Genomic DNA, 21,926 nt, shown 5'->3' on the forward strand with positions numbered 1-21,926 from the left:
AAACCTAGCCATATAGTATGACACTAAATGAAAGGACCTCCAGGGTATAGAAACAAAAGCCATATAATGAGTGATTGTTATCCTTAATGTACTATGTTATCTCTCATCTCTTTTCTGTCTCTTGGTTATCTCATATTGTTACAGTATTTTACCTTGTTATCTGATATATTGGATATATGCTTATTTGGTTATTTGAAATCAGATAGGGAAGAGGGGAAAACAAGATGAGGGGCGGGGGCGGGGGGAGGGAAATGGGGAACAAGACATGAGAAAGGATATCATTGTTTGTGAAGTAATGCACCTTCTATCTGGTGAATATAATGTAACCCTTCTATTAATTACAATAAAAATATATCAAAAAGATTATTTCAACTGAATTCTGCATCTTATTGACAAGAAAATGTCAAAAAGTAATGAGGGTATATTAAATAGTTTTCTATCTAAATATTACTTTATACTTCCTCATTAGAGTAAGCCTCCATCAGAGTCTCCTTTATAAGCAGATAGCTCATCAGTGCCTTAGTTCCTACACAAGGACACCTGTTTCTCTCCCTAAAGAGACCAGTGATCTAATGTGGCACTGAGCCAGCAACAGGTCAGCCTTGTGGTAGGGCACTGCACAGGCATGGGCATGGGTGTGAACCTGGCTCAGCTGATGCCTCCAGTGGAATCCTGCAACTGGTTTTACCTGATCCTGTTGGTCTGAAATAAACAAAGAACTGAAAAATAAGACAAGTGATGAAGAACTTAAGCACCTAATCAGGGTCAAGGTTTTAAATGCATATATTCCTGGAGGACAAAAATGTTTAGATACTATATGACTAATTACAATGATCAATTATTATTATTATTATTTCATTTTTTCTTTGGACACCCTGAAAGTTCATACTTCTCTGGGGCTATTCCTCTTGTGGATTTGGGGACAGGATTTAAACAGGAGTCTGGGACTTTCTCCTCATGGAGAGGACATCTGATCAGCCAGGAACCAGGACTTTTTCCAGCTACAGGGCAGTAGGCCCAGCTGTGGACTCAGGGAGCCCAGGCCAACTCCATCCAGCTTTGGCCTCCTGACCCAGACAGCCCAGGTCGCGCCGCCTCCAGCCTCGCGGCCGCCTGCCAAAAGTTCGAGACCTCCCCATCCGGATGTGATGAAAAAGAGGAACAGAGGGAGAAGTGTGTGAGCCTGGACGGAGTGGTGGAAGGGGCAGGGAGAGGCAGGGGCGAGGGGCCCAGCGGTGTCCTGGTCCGCGGGAGCCGTACTGCCCCAGCCAGACGCGTGGAGTGCGCGCAGGCAGAGCCGCCGCCGCGGGGACGTCTGCGCGGAGCCCCAGGGGAGGCGGGAGGACGCGCAGGGGCGGCCGCCGCTGTCGTCAGGCCCCCGGAGCGCCATGCGGCCCCGGCCCCAGCCTCGCTAACTTTCTGGGGAGAGGGGGCAGAAGAGGAGGAGGACGAGGAGGAGGAGAGGGCTAAGAGCACTTGGGGACGGAGGGGATGCCGAGGTAGGTGGTGGTCCCCCCCCTCACACCCCCTCTCCCCTCTCCCCCCTTCTCCCCTCGCACCCCGTCCCGCTGGGGACTCCTCCCTCCCACCCACTCCGGGAACTTGTCCTCGTCAACTCGCAACTCTGCTGGGTTTTCCTGGCTGGTTTCAAATCAGAACTTGCCCGGGGTGGGGTTTGAGGGCGGGAAGGTCCCGCAGGGGTGGCGGGTTCCCGGCGAGAAGCAGTTATTTATTTTGTTTTCTTTTTTTTCTCTTTCCTTCCCCCCCTCCCGCCCCCGCCACTACCTCTCCGTGAGAAGCAGCGAGTTCCCAGCACCCGAGACCTAGGAGACCTAGGAAGAAGGCCGCCCTAGGTGCGCCCGGCGGGGCGGCGCGGGCTCGGCGGAGCGGCCCATGTCCAGCGCGGGCGAAGAGCTCGCTGCCCCGGCCGGGGCGGGAGGCGGCGGCGGCGGCCGGTTGGGCTCCCCAGCCCTGGGTGAGTTGCGCGCTTGGCATTGGCCAAAGCACTTCCACGGTTGTCCCGCTCGCCTCCCGCGGTACTGCGCGCTGGAGGGGTGAGGGTGGGGGTGGAGGGGGTGGGGGCTGGGGTCCCAGATCCCCGCCCCGGGGGTCTGTGAGCACTTTGGCCCAGGACGTTAGCCCGGGATCCCTGTCCCACCCAGATCAACAACCGGATAGGAGGGCGGGGTCGGCGGGTCCCGGCACCTTCCCCTTCCTTTGCTTCTGGAGGAGCGGGACAGGCCCGGAGGCCGCGCCTTCCTGGAGCATGTGCGTGCGGTTGGGATGGCGGGTCATGGGCTGGGGCGCCTTTTCTGAATAGGGAGAGCCTTCTCCTTTTCACCTCTTCTGTCGTTGTTGTGGGTACCCGGTGACCCTCCTTGATAAACTAGATTTCTACGGACTAACTTCTGGGGGATGGTTCATGTCCTGAGCTTTCCATGACTGCTTTGAAGTCAAGTGTTTTAAAAGAAACGCTTTCCAGCTAGGAAATTGCTTTGAGTTCTTCCCAAAGAATGATTTGGTTTCTGGGAAACTTTCTCTAACAAGCTTTTTTAGCAAAGTTAAAATGCCCCCCCCCCTTTTTTTCTTCTCCTTAAAGGTGATGTATCTCAGGTTGCCATTGGTGACCCAGACAGGCACTTACCACCTGTCATTCATATCATTCATTTCCTTCTTGGGACAGTGGGACAGTGGTTCTGATGTAAAGAGTTCTTACACTAATAGGCCTCAAATAATTTTGCAAAGCTTAAGATCCTACCGTATACTCTTGATTTTTATGCATATCTGATAGCTATTCCTCACAATGTAATGAGCTTCTTGGGAGCTCTCTCTCTCTCTCTCCCTCTCTCTCCGTTTATTTAGGCAGGAAAAAAAAAAAAAAGGAAAAGCCGTTAATGTTTAAGTCACAGTAGATAAAAGCAGAAACATCCATGGTTAAATTAAAATGTTCTGGCAGTCCGGGCTGTTAAATTGAATTACGTTTATCATTTAGCTTGGAAAGAGTGACTCATTTTTTTTCTGTCTAAACAGAGAAAATAAAAATGATTCGTTGCAGAAAAGCTGAGAACTGGAATGATAAACATATGTTTTCCCAGAAGCAGCCTATGTTCTACACATTGTATTGTCAACACAATCATTTGCTTGTCATCAGGCATGCCAACAGCAGACATAGCAACACAGCAACATGTCCATGCACTGTTTATGCTCCCACTTGAGCTGTTAATCACTGTTGTTGGGTTGACAATGCTTATGTCAAACATCAACATCAGATACCCAAGGAAAACATGTTGATTTCAAAATAGTTACTATGTACAATCTCAGGCATTAATAGATATATTCACTTTTAAAACCAACAGGAAGAATTTGTAGTGGTTACTACACCTGTTTACGGCAGAACTGCCTGATGTCTTGTGATCAAATTTAAGATTAGGGTATCTGACAGGACCTGAAGTAGAACACTTGTTGTATGCTACACACACACACACATACACACACACACACACACACACACGTTAAAAGTAAAAAAAAAATTATTGGAATGTATCACACCTAAACATTAGCTTTGCTTTCAAAAATAATCATAATTAGTTAAATTTGGATTTTTAAAAAAATTATTTTTAGGGTGATGGATAGAGGGATTATAGTTACATTCACCAGGTAGTGATACATTACTTCTTGAGCACTGATACTCCTTCCCATGTTTTTATCCCACTTTCCCTTTCCCCACCCCCTCCCAATCATCTTGTTTTTCCCTTCCCTTCCCTTTTTCAAATAAACAAACATATACACAATATGCCTGGTAACAAAGTCAGATACAGTAGCAGCTTGAGGTAAACCATTAGAGGGGAAAAAGAGAAAAGAAATAACTTCACATAGAATATTAAGAACAACAATCACAAAGATAAACCTCTTGCTTCCATATCCTGGAGTTCATTTTGCTTAGCCTCATTTTACTTGACCTTATGTACATAGCTTTTGAGCTATTGCTATCCTCTGCTAGGAGAACCCTAGTTGTTACAAATGAGGGAAACCATGGAGACTATGTTTCTTTGGGTCTGGCTTACTTTAATTTGTATTCAAACCTTTTTCTAAAGAGAGATGTATTAAATTCTAGATGTAATATGAGGTTAATTTTTTAAACAAAGAAAATCCCTAGTATCTTGTTAGAATATTGTTCTTCAAATGGGTAGATTTCATGAAATGTATTTAAATAAAAAATTATAGTAAGGAGATAAGGAAACAGCTTCAAGGTATAGGTTTTAAGCATTGGATTAGATTTATTGGTAAACACATTTGTGAAGAAGCTTTTCTTGAAAGCCATCTACTGTTAAACCCTTCCTCAAGTTCTTTTGTGCTCTTGTTCTACTCTTGGTTCTGTCCTTTCTAAAGGATGTACTTTTCCAGTAGGATATTGGTTGTTTGTTAATTGAAACTTTAACATAAAGTCAGTCTAGGCAAGACAAGCAAAGCATGGTGGTGTGCATCATTATCTCAACTACACAGGAGGCATAGGTAGGAGAATTGCAGACTGAGGCTGACTCAGGTAAAAACACTACACCCATTCCTGAAATAAAAAAGGGCTAGGTGCATGGTTCAAGTGGTAAGAGTTCTTGCCTAGGAAGCTCTAGGCTCTGAGTTCAAAATCTGTATATTAAAAGCCAGTGAGAAAAGCTGATGTTTATGTAAGTTAACAGAAAATACCATTTCATGAAAAACAAGGGTAGGAACAAGTCTTCCCTTGCAAAATTAAACATATATGTACACTATGTACAGAGAAGACTATAACCTGCACATATATTAATACATGGCAGGGAAATATCATCTATACATTATCCAAGGTATAAGATTTAAAAATTAGAAACATGGGTATATATAGATCGATCGATCTATCTATCTATCTATCTATCTATCTATCTATCTATCTATCTATCTATCTATCTATCTATCTGTAGGTCATCGGGCTTGAACTCTGGGCCTAGGCCCTATCCCTGAGCTCTTCAGCTCAAGGCTACCACTCTACCACTTGAGCCACTGCCCCACTTCCTGTTTCCTAGTGATTATTTGAAGATAAGAGTCTTGGGTTCTTTAATGCCCAGGCTGGCTTTGAACTGTGGTCCTCAGATCTCAGCCTCCTGTGTAGCTAGGATTACAGACGTGAGACTTTGTGCCCAGCTAAATTAGAAATAATTTTAGCAGTTCTTTGCCACTTGAACTCACTATCAAACATGGAATAATACTTCATAGGCTTTTAGGAAGCATTTGGAAATCTACAATGCAGCCCATTCTAATTTTCAGCATGAAAAGTTAATAAGGCATGAAGAGCTTAGTTCTTTTTCCTAAATCTGTTACCTTTCTGGTATGACTCTACAAGCTTCACTCTAGTTTTGAAAGACTGAGGTGTTAGATGTTTATTCTCTGTGTCCTGAAAATTGTTACAGAGCAGGAACATAGTTACCAAGCTCCAGGATGTAAGAGTGAACAGGTCCAGGATAAGACAATAAGAACGATGAGATTTCAAGGACCTGGAATGCTCACAGGCCAGGAGGCTGGGCTCATTTTTACCTGATTAGTGGCATCTGCATAAATGTCTTCTGATATTTCAGGAGCTACTGGAAATCTAGAAGTTGGATGTGTCATCTCCAATTTTAAAAGTTGTCAAGTAATTACATACCATATTTCTCTGAGCCAAACAAAACAACCACACCTATAGGCTTGATCTGGCTCTCAGAAGCTGATTTGTTATCACTTCTATTGAAAATAGGCTAAAGAAGGGATTTGAAAGCATTTCTCTATTTATATATAACTTCTCCCAGGAAGTTCCTGTATAATACCTAGATAGATGAAGGCCATTTTGGAACGTAATTATTTTTATATTTCTTTCTCTTTAGGAGAGAATGGGATTCACATATATATCCATATCATATACACTACTATATATACTATATAGTACTTATATATATGTATATATATATATATATAAAATCTGTGATCTCTAGTTGTCATTTTTCCCTTTTACTGTTTGATTACACATTTATCAGTTCCATGAATCCATGTAATTGGAAGAGTCTTTTTGTGGAAAAGCCTTTTTTAATTAAGTGCTTCCTTCATAACTTTGTCATTTGTAACTAACAGCGTTCATGAAAATAATGGAGTTCAACCTGTTCGTTTTTGAGATGAGCAAAAGGGCATCCAAAGAATTTAAGTGACTTGTCCAAGGTCCTACATACACACAGTCAGAAGCAAGAAACCAGATGGAAGTACAAACTGTAAAATGTGTGTCATTGTGATAAATGATGTTGAAGCAGAAAATCAATACAAGTTTTTCATATAGACCAGAAGCATTGAAGTTAATAAGCTTGGGATATTGTGAACCACTTGAGCCTCTTTCCATCCCAACCCCCACGCTGTTTCGTTTGCCAAAGATGTAGAACGTTGGACTCCGAGTGCTGGAATCTACTTTAATGTGATAATGTGTGATTTAATGCACTCTTCTCTCTTGGGAGAGTCCTCTGAGACTATTAGGCGGACTTTTCATAGCAGGATGCAAAATGCCAGTGAAGTTAATTAAAAATAATCTAAAATAGAAGCGAGGGAGAGGATCTTCAAGTTGAAATTACATAAGAAGAGCTTTAACTTAGAAGCTTAGAGGAGTCATTGAGAGTTTATAGGAGCTAATCAGATTTCTTTTCTGGGAGGCCTGTTTATTTCAGTTTATAGAATAGGAGCTTGTGCCTATCTGGACTCATCTTATCATATTGCTTTAGCTTTTTAAAGATAATGTTTCTCAAAACAGGCCTTCTTGGGGCAGCTTTTCTCCTTGGTCTTTCCCAGGGTCATGTCTGGAACTTTGTGAAGAGAGCCTAACAGGTGTAGGTGGTTTTCTCAATATGTAGTTAAAGAGGCCCTTGATATTCCAGAGCATTCTAGAATGTATACAGCTAGCTCGCACAGCCCTACAACCAAGAATGATCTGTCCCAAAATATCCCCAATGCCCAGCTAGAAAAACCCTGTCATTATTATGTCTCCCAAACCACTGATAATTCAGGCTTTACTTCAGCCTTATAGAATCGGATTTTCTGGGTATAATACCAAAAAATACCTGAATATGAGGTGCTCTTGAATTCTCATTAGCTATTATGTGTATAAAGATTTATTATATTGATTTACAGGTTAGTACAACTCTTTAGGGTGGGGCAAAGATAATGGGAAGGGAAAAATTTCCAAAAGGTATAAAACAATTCTCTTTACAACTTCTAAAATGTAGATTATATTGGTCCATATAAACTCTCTACTGGTGCTCTCCAAATGTTTTTATCACATACTCCATCTTATCCTGAATGTCCTTCTGAGAATTCTAACTAAAATTTCTTTTCAATCTATTATGGACTTCAATAAAATGTGTTTTGAGCACTGTAACAGAAATACAAAAGTAAAAGCAAAAGAGCATGAAATTTTAAATAAATAGGATTTCTCATCATTTCTTTCATCAACTCAGTGGACAATGTGGTCCTGCTATCTTGAACTTTTTTTATTTATATTTTTTTTATTTCAATGTACAGAGGGGTTACAGTTATATTCGCCAGATAGACAGTGCATTACTTCTCATACATTGATATCCCTTCTTATGTTTTTGTCCCCATTTCCCTCCCCATCCTCTCCCCTCATTTTTCCCCTTCTATTTCAAATAAGCAAATAAACATCTATATAATGTACCAGGTAACAAAGGGATACTGTAACAATATGAGATTAAAAGAAGAGACAAAAAGAAGAGAGAAAAACATAATACATAAAGAATAACAGTCACTTGAACTTTTTGTATGGAAACTCAGGGCAGAACAAAGAGAATGGCTCTCAATTTCTACATGTATTGTGTTCATCTGTAAGTTGGATTTTTAGACTAGATTACAGTTTCTCCTAGAAACAGTGATAAACTACATTTAGTTCTGTAATAAATCTCAAAAGGTTGTTTGAAATTAAATTTTATTAAAAATTTTATGCTTATAATGATAAACCCCAGAGAGCATAGTATTCCAGTGCTGTCAGCTACATATAAGTCAAGAATGAAATTACACTGAATAACAGCTGACTTAAAATACTTTTTGAATATAGGAGAGCTGGGTGACAATGGAAGGAGATTTGGGAACATTTGTGTGTGTGTGTGTGTGTGTGTGTGTGTGTGTGTGTGTGAACTTGAACTCAGTGCCTGAGCACTGTCCTTGGGTTTTCTCAAGGCTAGCGCTCTACCACTTGAAGTACAGCCCCACTTCTGGCTTTTTCTATGCATGTGGTATCAAGGAATTGAACTCTGTGCATGCTAAGCAAGTACTCTACCACTAGGCCAAACTCCCAGTCCTGGGAACATTTTTAAACACTTCAAAAACTTATAATTTTAAGAGTGAAATGATAAGTGACTATTAGTTCATCTGATCAGTTTAGTTTTAGTAGTGGAGGGCTTATTAACTGGATGTACACACTTCCCCTTTCCTGAGAAAAAGAATCAGATGAGTAAGAGAAAGATGAAACACTGAAAAAATTAGAAGGGGAAAAAGAGAGCAAGGAAGGGGAAAATGAAGAAAAGGAAGGTATAAAAGAAGATTGGTAAGAATAAGAAGAATGCCTAATGCATTACTAAAGAAGAATACAGAAAAATAAGAGAAAGATGCATTTGAGGAGTCTTAACGAGTAAATTGAGAAAATATCTAAGGTTTAACATGGTGTGAGCTGAGCTGGTAGCTGGCATATTGAGGATATAGATCCTGTGATGGCAGAAACATGGAGAGGGAAGGCATCTCACCTCATCAAAGTCAGTTCCACCATACCCCTGATTCTCCTACTATACAGCATGTATATTTTCCTTTTTAATAGATAGTAGTCCTTTGAAGTTCTCCCTCTCTATTCATCTCTATGTATGTTCAAGTAGGGCTTAAATTTGATCCCTTACACTATCAATTGCTTAGTTTTCTCATTGGGGGTCCTCTACTACTTGAGTCATGACTCCACTCTAGCTTTTTGCTGATTATTTTGGATATCAGAGTCTATAGGACCTCACCCAGTTTGGCCTTGGTGATCTTTTGATTACATCCTGCTAAGTAGCAAGGGTACAGAGGTGAACCATCACTGCTCAGATTTGTAGAAGATACTTGAGAAAGGGAAGTACAGGATTTGATGGTTTTAGATTAAATCTAGTGGCAGGATGGTGGAGAAAGCAACAAGAAAAGGTGACAGTTGTTCTGAAAGTGATTACAAGTAGCCTGGAAAAGAGTCATAGGCCATGAGTCGTACCAGTAGGAGGGAAATATAATTCGATAGCAGAGGTAGTCATAAGAGCCACTGATGACATCAATTTTTACTCAATCATCTTTGCATCTCATGAAATCAAACACATGGTTTTCATCTGAATGAATCTAGTTTTTATTACTGGGTAAAATATTTAATATGGGAGATGGTGGAAACATAGGAATGGAAGGTTTCCTCATGGGCTTACATTGTAGCCAAGGGAAAAATATAGCAGAAACTATTAAGTCCTCTTCAATTACCTTGTGTCTGGGTAACTTATCCCTAGCCTTGATAGACAGCAACTGGAAACAAGAATCTGTAACTAAGAAGGGATCACAGACCAAGAATTCATCACGAGGGAGTGAATGGATAGATGGGCACAAAGGTGTGAGAGAGGACTGGGGATCAAATCTTAAAGAATGTGTACCCTTTATGGAGAAGTAGCCAAAGAATCCAGAAAACAAGTGCAAAATGTTTCCTCATAGAGGTGTTGGATATTGGGTGGTTATGGCAGATAGGAAGAGCATTTATTAAAGGAAACACAGGTAAATGGAAGGCTTCCCTTTGATTAGTAGATTGAGCATTTTCACCCCACATTAATGGGAAGGAAGCAAGAGGTAAAAGAGATCGAAGATGACAGGAGCCAGAGTAGAGTAGTGCTATAGTATGTATTTGTGACAAAAAGAAGAACATTCTGGGGGAAAAATTCTTGCTGGTCCTGGGAAAGTTTCCAATCAGAGGAAAAGGAAAGATAAAAGGGTAGATGATAATCTTAGAGAAAAGAAAAGATGTCAAAAAGAAAAACAAAAGAGACTATTGAAGGCATAGATTTTGTCAATAGAACAGTGGTAATGGCTAAGAACAAGGAAGGTTGGGAGAAATTGGAGACGTGTAGAAAGTTTTGGAAGAGAGAAGAGTTCAAGAGGGAGGCAATCTGGTGTAAACAAAAGAGCTGCTGTGCGCCACCAAGGACTTAGTGAAAAACGAATGGCATGACGTCTGTTGGGCAAGGGTCAGCACAATTGATTGTCTTGCTCAGAAAGAAACATGTGGGGCCTTGGGAAGAGAAGCTGAGAAAGTGGATTTGGGAATTATTGTAGGATTGGAAGTTGGCAGGATTAAAGCAATGGGAAAGCAAGGGACTAGTATCACTCATGTGTGGGAGACTGTTTGTATTAGTTGACCATGTTTCCAGGCTGGTAGGACAGCCAAAGAAACCAGAAATACAATTGGCAGTCTCAGTCTTTTGCTGAGCAAAGCTTGTGCTTGTTTGCTTTGCTTGGTCAGTCCATGTACAAGGATTTAATATATATGATCCACTGACCTTCATGAGACTGCAAGGAAAGCTGTGGAATTTTGGGTGTGTGGGGCTATTCCTGTTTCTTTGAACCGTATTTCCTGCATCTGGTTGAGATGATTTCATGGAAAGAAAACCTAATAACAGAGTGCAATTATCGTTATATTTTTATAGTAATAAAAGACTAAGGAAAATAAAGATTGAGATAGTCTAATGTTATGCTATTTGTAAATGGAAAATTACCTAGAACAATAACAAACAAATGGCAGACCATCTCTCAATTTAATCTAACCATGTTTGTGAGATAATGTATTCTTATACAAAGGCAGAGGATAAATTTGAGTGTTTTTAATGTTTTTTGTTGTTAAAATGTTTCTAGTTTTTATTAATTAAAAAGTAACTATTTGTGACTGTATTTTAGATTTCAGAGTAGTGTGAAGACAGTATAGTCTTTTATCTTTAGTAGAGCCATGTATTCGAAATAGTGTTTCAGATCTCTCTCTCTCTTTCTCTGTCTCCCCCTCTTTGCAGTCTTTTTTCCCCTCTCCTTCTTTCTACTCTCTGTCTTGTCAGTAATACCTTTCTAAAATTACTTAAACATTGAATATCTTTTTACATTATCACACACTATTATCTTCTTTTAACATACACACATTCTGGAAGAAGAAAGCTATTTTAACCTTAAGTTTTTGAAATTGAGTTACGATTTCTGTTTTATAGATTCTACTTCTAATCACATAGGGTTCACTAAGCAAGAACTCTGAGAAGTTATTTTAACACAAATTTAATTTTGTTTGTGGTTTCTGCTTTCAGTCTACTTCTGTTTTCTGCTTTGTACCCACATGATCTGAACAGAGATGATTCATATACGTGTGCTTTTCTGCTAGTATTTTTAGTGATCTAAGGAATAAAACTTGAAACTAACTTTAATGCTAACACATCTATTTCGCTATTGACATTTGAAAGAGATAAGCCCTGTCTGAAAATACATTTTGGGAGCCACTTATGTACAAGTTCCTGTGAAGATTAATGGATAGTAGTACATAGTTGTGCTAACAGGGATTTGCACACTACTTAAGATAAGTTAATGTCTACTCAAACAGAATACAGTCCCTTACTTAAATAACAGATCCCAGTAAGAAAATGTGACAGACACATGTTTAGAAGATGAGATAGAATCAAGGATGTCAAGCAAAACTTAGATGGAGCCGGCATTAATTTAATAGTGACTAGTAATATAGGTAAAAAGTAATTATGTGTGTGTGTGTGTGTGTGTGTGTGTGTGTGTGTGTAGACTTGAGCACTAAAAATAAGGGCACTGGTGGTGGGGCTGGTGACAAGTTCTCTGTGGCTATGTGGGAGAGTACAAGGCTATGGTCTTTCTGCTCTCTTAATGGGAGATCAGTATTTGATCTTAGGTGTCATAATAGATTATGTTCTTTATTTTTTCACTTACAAAATATGCATGGTTTATTTATTTATTTTTTACAATGGCTTTACTGGCTCTTTCTCAGTGAGTTAAAATTATTAGTCATGGGAAAAGGATAGTAGATAACCACAATAACGTGTGTACAGTGTAAAAGTCACTATAAAATTCTTGACCAATTGTAAAGTAGTTTGTGATTCCTGACTTAAGGAGTAATAGTTTTCAACATTTCTGTTTGGAAAGGAAAGAGGTTCTGGGAGTGGTAATGAGTAAAGAGGCAAAAATAATGCATGGATTTTTGTGAGAAGTTAGGACATGACAGCTAGTATGATCTGGTCATTAATGAATGTTGAGCAAGATGAAATAAGGAGAATATGATAAGTTGATTCTGTCACTACTGTTGACCAAGACACAGACTAGAGTTAGAGGAACAAGAGGGAAAAGAAGAAAAGTAGGAATACGTTTGGGCAAAGATTGCATTCGAGTTGTTTGAAGTGTCATGTCCACACAGATGCCCAGGGTAATACATCTACAAGTTCATCTCCCCTCAGCAAATGAAAATGGAAGTTAAAGAAATGACAAAGATAGCAGAGCTGATGGGCTTGCTTGAAGGAGAATCTGATGGATGCAACCAGCATTCCACAGGAGAAAGTTGAGAAAATGCAAGGCTGATGTAGTAAGTTATATGAGAGGCTCCTTGTTTAGACATTTGTGAAAATTAAGAGGATGTACCTTATGACTTCAAATTAAATCTTTTTCTATCATTCTGAAGTGAAAAACAAAATTACAATATACTTCTAATTCACTCAACCTGGTGTACCTTATCAAATACTGCCTTTGCCACTATTTGAAATGATCCCTTTTCTTCACTCATGTACTTACTTCACGGTCATAGTTTTGAAATGACACTACAGATTAAACAACCTCCTTAGGCTCATTCTTGACTTCCACTGGTCCACATTCTTGTAATAATGCCAAATAAGGGTTCACTGCTTAACCAGAAAGCCAGAAGCAGAAAGTGTCCTTGAGCAAAACATTGTCTGAGAGTTAACAAAAGCATGTTTTAAACTGGGCATTTCCACGGGAGATTTTGTTTGTCATATGCATATATGAAAATATCACAATGAGGCCTTCCATTTTGTACAAGTAATATGTATTGATAATCAACCCAAATGGATGATCCCACTGAAAGTGAAGACCTTTGTCATGCTAGTGAGGAAAGGATATTGGCAGAGTTTTCCAATTTTAAGTGGAGATTTTACTACTGATTGAGAGAACTACTATGAACTTAGAGTCTCTGGATTTCAGCAGTCAGTTAAACAAACTCTTCCATAATGGATACCACTTTAGATAAGACTATTATGCCTATAAGAATGAGTAGAATGTAAAGTGTTTGAAAAGCCATTGAATAAACTGAAGGTATGTGGCATAAGGAAGATACAAGATCATGAGATACTTTTTAATGCAGCTTCATCATGTAGAAGGAGAAGAAAAGTTTGATTTATTAACTTGGTTTCTTTGGTTTTTACAAAGAGCAAACTATGATAAAATGAGTGAAAATTTCACAGAAGCAAATGGTAGTTAAATGTGAGGATGATTCTCGAAAAATTCAACTAATTCTTAACTTGGGTAAGCTATTTCTTCTAAGGCTATTTATTACTTGTGAAATAATTGTATCTTTTGTCTCTCACTTTCCCCTATTCAGTGTTGAATATTCTTATCCAATTTTTGTTACCTGATTATCCACAGAACCTCTAAGATCCTCACTCCAAATTCTATGTACCTATGAGTAGAGTATATGGTTACATATATCAGAGTATTTCTATTGGTTGAGTGAACAGAATTGCTCTTGAATTTAAAGAAACAAGAATTAGCCAGGCACGTGACACACTGAAAACTTTACAACAAGGAGTAGGAGATACATTAGGCCTACTTGGCACAGGTCGAAACTTTCTCGATAAGGACCAAGAAACACAACAAATCACAGAAAGGCTAGATAAGTGGGACTGCATTAAACTGCAGAGCTTCTGTAAGGCAAAGGACAAAGCTAGTAAATTAATTAGGAAGCCTACAGAATGGGAGAAGATCTTCACTAACCATACAACGAACAAAGGCTTCATATCTAAACTATATCAACAGCTCAAAAAGTTGAATCACTCCAAAACTAATCTCCAAAGAAACAACCATCCCATTAAAAGATGGGCCAAAGACTTAAAGAGAGAGTCTTCTCTGAAGAAGAAATAAAAATGGCCTATAGACACATGAAGAAATGCTCGACATCTGTGATCATAAAAGAAATGCAAATCAAAACAACTCTAAGATTCCATCTCACTCCAGTTAGAATGGCCAGGATCAAGAAAACTAATATCAACAGATGCTGGAGGGGATGTGGCCAAGAGGGATCACTACTACACTGTTGATGGAGTGCAAACTCGTTCAACCACTATGGAAAGCAGTATGGCAGTTCCTCAGAAGACTAAACATAGAGCTCCCCTTATGACCCAGCAATTCCACTACTTGGAATTTACCCAATCATCCAGAAACAAGGACATACTAAATCCACTAACACAACCATGTTCATTGCAGCACTATTTACCATAGCAAAGCTATGGAACCAACCTAGATGTCCCTCAGTTGATGAGTGGATCAACAAGATGTGGCATTTATTCACAATGGAATTCTATGCTGCTGTAAGAAAGAATGACATCACCCCATTTGTAAGGAAATGGAAAGACTTAGAAAAAATCATATTAGGTGAAATAACCATACTCAAAGGAACATAGGCCCAATAGTCTCCCTCATTTGTCATAATCACTAGAAACCTTGGGCTCTCCTAGCAGAGATTTACAATAGAACAAAATCTAGAGACATTAGGCCAAATAATATGACACTAAATGTAAGGACCTCCAGGATACAGAAACAAACGCCATATTATGAATGACTGTTGTTCTTAATGTACTATGTTATCTCTCATCTCTTTTGCCATCCCTTGGTTATCTCATATTGTTACAATATTTCACCTTGTTATCTGATATATTTTGTATGTGTTTAATTGGTTATTTGAAATTGGATAGGGAAAGGGAGGAAATCAAGATAAGTGGGAAGAGGGTGGGAGGGAAATGGGGACCATGTCAATGTTTGTGAAGTTATGCAACTTCTATCTGATGAATATAATGTAACCCTTCTATTAATCACAATAAAAAAAAAAGAATTAGCCAGGCACGGAGGCTCACATCTGTAATCCTGTTACTCAGGAGGCTGAGATCTGAGGATCCAGGTTCAAAGCCAGCCAGGGCACAAAAGGACCTGAGACTCTTACCTCCAATTAACTTCTAGAAAACGGGAAGTGAGGCTTGGCCCAATGGTAGGGCAGTAACCTTGAGCTGAAGAGCTCAGGGACAGCGCCCAGACTGAGTTCAAGCCTCTTGACCCACCAAAAAAAAAAAAAAAGAAAGAAAGGTAAAGAGGAAAGAATTTCAGTGCCTCACATGCAGCCATTCTGAAAATACGTTTGCAGAGTAGCAAACTACAGCTTTCAGTGAAAAGGTACTACTGATTGAGATGGATAAGAAAATATGTTCTTGTTTCCTCTATCTTTCTTAACATGGAAAGTTCAGAATTTCTGATTCTGTCTTTGCTTATTTATTAGGCTGGTTTACTAAAACTATTGCAACATTCTGTGCCTGTTCTTTACACTTGCAAATTTTAATTGAATATTCTGTCACTTTGATTCTCTTTTCTAATTTTCTGTGTACAAATCCTCTTCCAAACCCACCAAAACTCTGACTGCTGATTAAGGCAATCTTCTAAATTTAAAACTCATTTGAAGAAATAAATTTTAGTCTTGCTTATAAGTCTTAGCATTTTTCAGAATACGGAGAACAGTGAATTGATTAAAAAGTTGATTTAAGCATTTAATTCATTCAGTTGACATTTTTATCTATGATTACACAATAAGATTCCCCTGTTTACAAAATTATAAAAGTTTATGCATTTGCTCAATCATCTGCTAAAATACTTCTGTTATCTTGATATGATGTTTAGATAATAAGATTTCAATCCATTTTAGAATGCTAGGCAAAGTACTTTAGCTTTGAATTGTTCGTAAAGGTCATTAGGCTTGAAGGTTTGTTTTTTTCTTTTTTCCTTCTTTTTTTTTTTTTGCCTTGGATCAGTGAAGAAGTAAAATTCCAGAGCCTTAGGTCTTCCTGAAAGCTGCCTTATCTTTCATTTTTTAAAGGTTACATTTGGGGAGCATTTGTAGAATTTCCACATTGTTCTGAACCTCTGGGAAAATTCAGACTTTTTTTTAACTTTTCCTAGAGATTTTAGACTCAGATTACTCAAAGGATTATAAAGTAGAATACTTTAAAAAATGTTGATTTTTTTGAAAGGAAGAGTAGAGTTATTTAATGTAACTGTACTTATTCATAAAATGAGTTATGAATTAATATTTTTGAGTAGTAGCTATATATACATATTATAGGTAATAACTATCATATGTTATCAACAAATATTTAATTTAAATGTATGAGGTTTAACCTGAAAAAGTCCCAAAATTGAAGTAGCAGGAGGGATGCTTACTGCTTACTAACTTAATGAATTTTACAATGATTTTTATGAGGTCTCATAAAGATTTCTGTCAAGGGTCTTCATTATATCATCTTTCACTAAGTAACCAAATAAAACAGGAATTACAAGTAGAAAATATATTGATGATTGGTTTGGGAATTTACTCACATGTTTGCCTTCTTCGATAGATATTTGAGGTGGCTTATTGAGAGTACATTTAAATAAAAGATTAAGACAGAATAATGGAAATTATAGATAGTCTGGGAGATACGAGTATGGGGTAATATCAGAATGTACACTATAGATTGTTGTGTTATACCCCGTTATTCAATTACAGAAGTGAGTGAAAAAGAAAACAACTTCTCTACTAGAATTCTGTTCTTCACAGGAGCATAAGCAAAATAGTACAGCTGGACAGAGAAATCAGTGCTTTTCCTTATTCAATCTGAAAGAGAATTCTGATGTGGTTTTTCATATAGAGATTGCAAAATGGATACTACCATTGTCTCCTTGTCATATACTTATGGCCAGTTTTTGAAGATGTTTATATTAATAGCAGTGTCATAGTATAAATGGGACCTTGCATGAGGCAGGAAGTGCTTACAGCAGGAAACCTCCTTCTTGTTATGATTTCATTTATTTCTCCATCCACCAAATCCACATGAGATGAGTATAGTTGATGTCCCATTTGAAAAATGAAGACTCAGACAAGGATTAACTTACCCAGAATCTATATCATTAGTGGTAGTCCTACACATACCCATTTAAAGGCACTTTTGTAATGCCAAGTACACTTTTGGAGTCATATTTCTGCCTTAATAGACCTTAAAGGAATATATACATCCATCAGAAAGCAGTTAACTCTCTGAACTGTATGACTGCCCAGACAGGACTCTAACTAAAAGAAGTTCATCAATTTTTCTTTTATCCAAAGGACACGTTTTTTTGTTTTTGTTTGTTTGTTTTGTTACTTAATGCAAGAAAAAAATGTAATGTATAGAGGGATAACAGTTACATTTGCAGACAGAGGGTACATCACTTCTCACACATTGACACCTCTTCTCATGTTATTGTCCCCATTTCCCTCCCTCATCCCCTCCCAATTATCTTGTTTTCCCCCCTTCCCTTTTCTATTTCAAATAGACAAGTAAACGTTTATACAATATACCAGGTAACAGAGTCAGATATAGTAAAAATATGAGATTAACCAAAGGGTAAATAAAAGAGAAGAGAAATAACATAGTACATTAAGAACAACAATCACATAATACAAAGCTCTTATTTCCATATCCTGAAGATCCTTTTGTTTAGCCTCATCCTATATGGCCTTGTGTATTTAGGTTTTTAGCTATTATAGTCCTCTGCTAGGAGAGTCCTAGGTTTATACTACTTATTACAAATTCAGCCTATGTTCTTTTGGGTCTGGCTTACTTTACTTAATATGTTTTTTTCCAAGTCTTTCCATTTCCTTACAAATGGGGCGATGTCATTCTTTCTGATGGCAGGCAGCATAGAAGTCCATTGTGTATAAATACCACATCTTAGTGATCGAATCATCTACTGAGGGACATCTGGGCTGGTTCCATATTTTTGCCATGATAAATATGGCAATGAATATCATTGTGCTAGTGGCTTTAGTATGTTCTTGTTTCTGGACATTGGGGTAAATGCCAAGTAGTGGAATTGCTGGGTCATAGGGGAGCTCTATGTTTAGTCTTTTGAGGAAACACCATACTGCTTTCCATAGTAGTTGAAGGAGTTTATACTCCCACCAACAGTGTAGTAGTGATCCCTCCTGGCCACATCTCTGCCAGCATCTGTTGTTATTAGATTTCTTGATTATTGCCATTCTAACTGGAATGAGGTGGAATCTTAGAGTTGTTTTGATTTGTATTTCTTTTAAGACCAGAGATGTGGAGCATTTCTGTTTTTTTTTAATTGTAATTAGTAAAAGGGTTATATGATATTTGCCAGATAGAAGGTGCATTAATTCACATACATTGATACCCTTTCACATGTCTTGGTACCCATTACCCTCCCCCCCACACCCCCCATCCGTCTTGGTTTTCCCCCCTTCCCTATCAAATTTCAAATAACCAAATACAAATAAATTCAATATATCAGATAACAAAGTGAGATACTGTAACAATATGAGATAACCAAGGGACAGCAAAGGAGATGAGAGACAACATAGTACATTAAGGACAACAATCATTCGTTATATGGCTTTTGTTTCAATATCCTGGAGGTCCTTTCAATTAGCTTCATACTATAGGGCTTTATGTATCAAGATTTTGCTCTATTGCAGATCTCTGCTAGTAGAGCCCAAGGTTTCTAATGATTATGACGAATGAGGGAAACCATTGAGCCTAAGTTCCCTTGAGTCTGGCTTACTTCACTTAATATGATTTTTTCTAAGTCTTTCCATTTCCTAACAAATGGGGCAATGTCATTCTTTCTGACAGCAGCATAGAATTCCATTGTGTACAAATACCACAACTTGTTGATCCACTCATCAACTGAGGGACATCTAGGTAGGTTCCATATCTTTGCTATGGTGAATAGTGCTGCAATGAACATTGTTGTGCTCGTGGATTTAGTATGCCCTTGTTTCTGGATGGTTGGGTAAATGCCAAGTAGTGGAATTGCTGGGTCATAGGGGAGCTCTATGTTTAGCCTTTTGAGGCACTGCCACACTGCTTTCCATACTGGTTGAACGAGTTTGCACTCCCACCAATTTCTTTATGTGTCTATAGGTCATTCTTATTTCTTCTTCAGAGAAGACTCTCTTTAAGTCTTTGGCCCATCTTTTAATGGGATGGTTGTTTCTTTGAAGATTTATTTTGGAGAGATTCAATTTTTTTTAGGTGTAGATATATTTTAGATATGAGGCCTTTATCTGTTTTATGGTTAGTGAAGATCTTCTCCCACTCTGTGGGCTTTGTACTTAACTTGCTAGCTATGTCCTTTGCCATACCAAAACTCTGCAGTTTAATGCAGCCCCATTTGTCCAAACTTTCTTTAATTTGTTTTTTCTGGGTCTTTATTAATAAAGTTCCACCTGTGTGAAGGATACCCAGTGTATCTCCTATTCCTTCTTGTAACATTGTCAGGGTATCTGGTTTTACCTCAAGGTCTTTGATCCATTTGGAGTTAATCCAAGTGCAGGGTGACATAGAAGGATCCAACTTTAGTTTTTTGCAGGTGCCTAACCAGTTCTGCCAGCACCACTTGTTGAAGAGGCTGCCTTTCTTCCACTCTTTTTTTTTTTTTGGCTCCCTTATCAAAGATTAGGTGGCCATAGGTCTGTGGCCTGTTCTTGTGCCAGTACCAAAGTACTTAGTTACTATAGCCCTGTAATAGAGTGTAAAGTTTGGTATTGATATTCCTCCTGTGCTGTTCTTTCTGCTAAGAATTGTTTTTCTATACAGGGCTTTTTTATTATTCCATATGACATTTTGGATTGCCTCTTCTATTTCCTTAAAGAATGCCATTGGTATATTGATGGATATTGCCTTGAATTTGTAGATAGCCCTTATGATTGACATTTTCATGATGATAATTCTTCCAATCCAGGAGCATGAGAGGTTTTTCCATTCAAAGGAAGCATTTTTATCTTTTGTTTATTTAAAACGTACTTAACACCTATATAACAACTGAGTGACCATTAAATTACTTATATAATATTTCACTTAAGTGATTATTTGACTTACTTCATGTTCTTAGGTTTTTTCTCATTAATAACTATGCTTTTATTTGATTTCAACAGTTTGAAATGTGCAACTCTGAAGGTTTTATATTTGAACAATGCCAGCTAGATAAATATAAAAATAAAGGTCATTGATCATGTAAGATAAAGATAGTCACTTCTGAGTGGGACATATTATATTTAAATTGATCATTTAGAGCGTTTATTTTTTTCTTTGACCTTTTTCTCTAGCTTAATTCATACTTGTCACTTCCTTTGAGTATCATCTCAAATTCAATACTTTACAAAAGCTTTTGTATTATTATTCATTCTACTTCATTCTAAGCAAGCACCACTCAGAGTATGTAAGAGATTTGGGCTCCATTATTTGTTTCTGTGAAAATCATAGCTGAAGAATTTGAGTTTAGAAATGTTGCCGCAATCTCATAGTTCAGTAATCCTCCTTCCCCACAAAACTGAAGAGAAAGAGGGCCTGACTTGCTCATACAACCGGTTAGCCATTGAGCCAGAAGTATATCTCAAGGCATATTTTATTACCCTCTTTTTTGAGTTCTTTGATTATTTCATGTATGTTAATTTCTCATCTCCAGCTGGAACATTTGTTCCCAGGACCTAATTTATTTTTCTTATCCAAACATTCTCCTTCACTTTTCTGTCCATTGTAAGCATATTGGATTGTTGGGGAGCTAGCCTTTAATGTGCAGATATGACTACCATCCTTTGGTATGATGCTGTTTTCAAAGTGATTTCAATTTTTATATCAAAAACATACTTTTATGCTATCAATTAGCAGAACTAATTAGTATTATAAATAAATCAGGGATTATATTCTCATGGTTATCTTGATGTGGAAACAGAACTAAATGCTTCTGTATTAATTAGATGACTAGATAAAGTTTTATTTTCTGATTACCTGGAATTCTATGACAAGAAGATGAGTAGTAAGATATATGTCCTTATAGGCTCTTCTAAGTGTGTGTTTGTGTGTGTGTGTGTTTGTGTGTGTGTGTTTTAAATATACTTGTATATATATCGAGGCACCAGTGGCTCATACTTATGATCTTTGTAACTCAGAAAGCTGAGACCTGAGGATCATGGTTGGAAGCAAGCCCAAGCTACACTTATCTCCATTTTACCACCACAAAAGACAGAAGTGGAGCTGTTGCTCAAGTGATAAAATACTATCCTTCAGTAAACAATCTTGGGGACATAGCCCAGGCCCTAAGTTCAAGCCCCAGGATGGGCATGCACATGTACTTGGGCACACACATGTATGCAGGCACGTGTGCACACATAACAGACGAGATGTTATGCAATAGGGCCCTTCCAGTGTAGCCACGTATTTAGATGACATCACCGTGAGTAACTGAAGGCAAAGGCTTTCCTTGAGATTTGGGTCTGTTTCCCTTAAATGTAATGAGCTTGCCAGGTGATTATGAGTTAGAGCTTAAGTGGAGAATATTGAGTTAGAAGAACAACAGTGTTGAGATGTGGTGGGTCACCTTTAAGAGAAAATTGTTACAATCCCAAGTAGAATCCATCGATTGTATATGTAGAAATCATGTAGATAGATACAAAATGGTTTCATGTATTACTGAATCCACAATGAGTGCCCATGAACTAAGTTCTTTAAGCACACATAGTA

The 21,926-nt window shown here is 38.2% G+C and overlaps 1 protein-coding gene across 1 annotated transcript in view; it reads left to right on the forward strand.

The window, feature by feature from the left end:
- The first annotated feature begins 625 nt into the window (after nt 1-625).
- Mdfic (MyoD family inhibitor domain containing) overlaps nt 626-21,926 on the forward strand; it is a 53,873-nt gene continuing 32,572 nt past the window's right edge. The window contains exons 1-3 of the mRNA XM_090332233.1: nt 626-700; nt 1,034-1,499; nt 1,800-1,975. Coding sequence (XP_090188359.1) covers nt 626-700; nt 1,034-1,499; nt 1,800-1,975 — 717 coding nt within the window. The remainder of the gene's footprint in view (nt 701-1,033; nt 1,500-1,799; nt 1,976-21,926) is intronic.

The sequence above is a fragment of the Megascapheus bottae genome, chromosome 5 (genome assembly GCF_031878675.1).
Source record: "Megascapheus bottae isolate mThoBot1 chromosome 5, mThoBot2.hap1, whole genome shotgun sequence".
NCBI classification, from domain to species: Eukaryota; Metazoa; Chordata; class Mammalia; order Rodentia; family Geomyidae; genus Megascapheus; species Megascapheus bottae.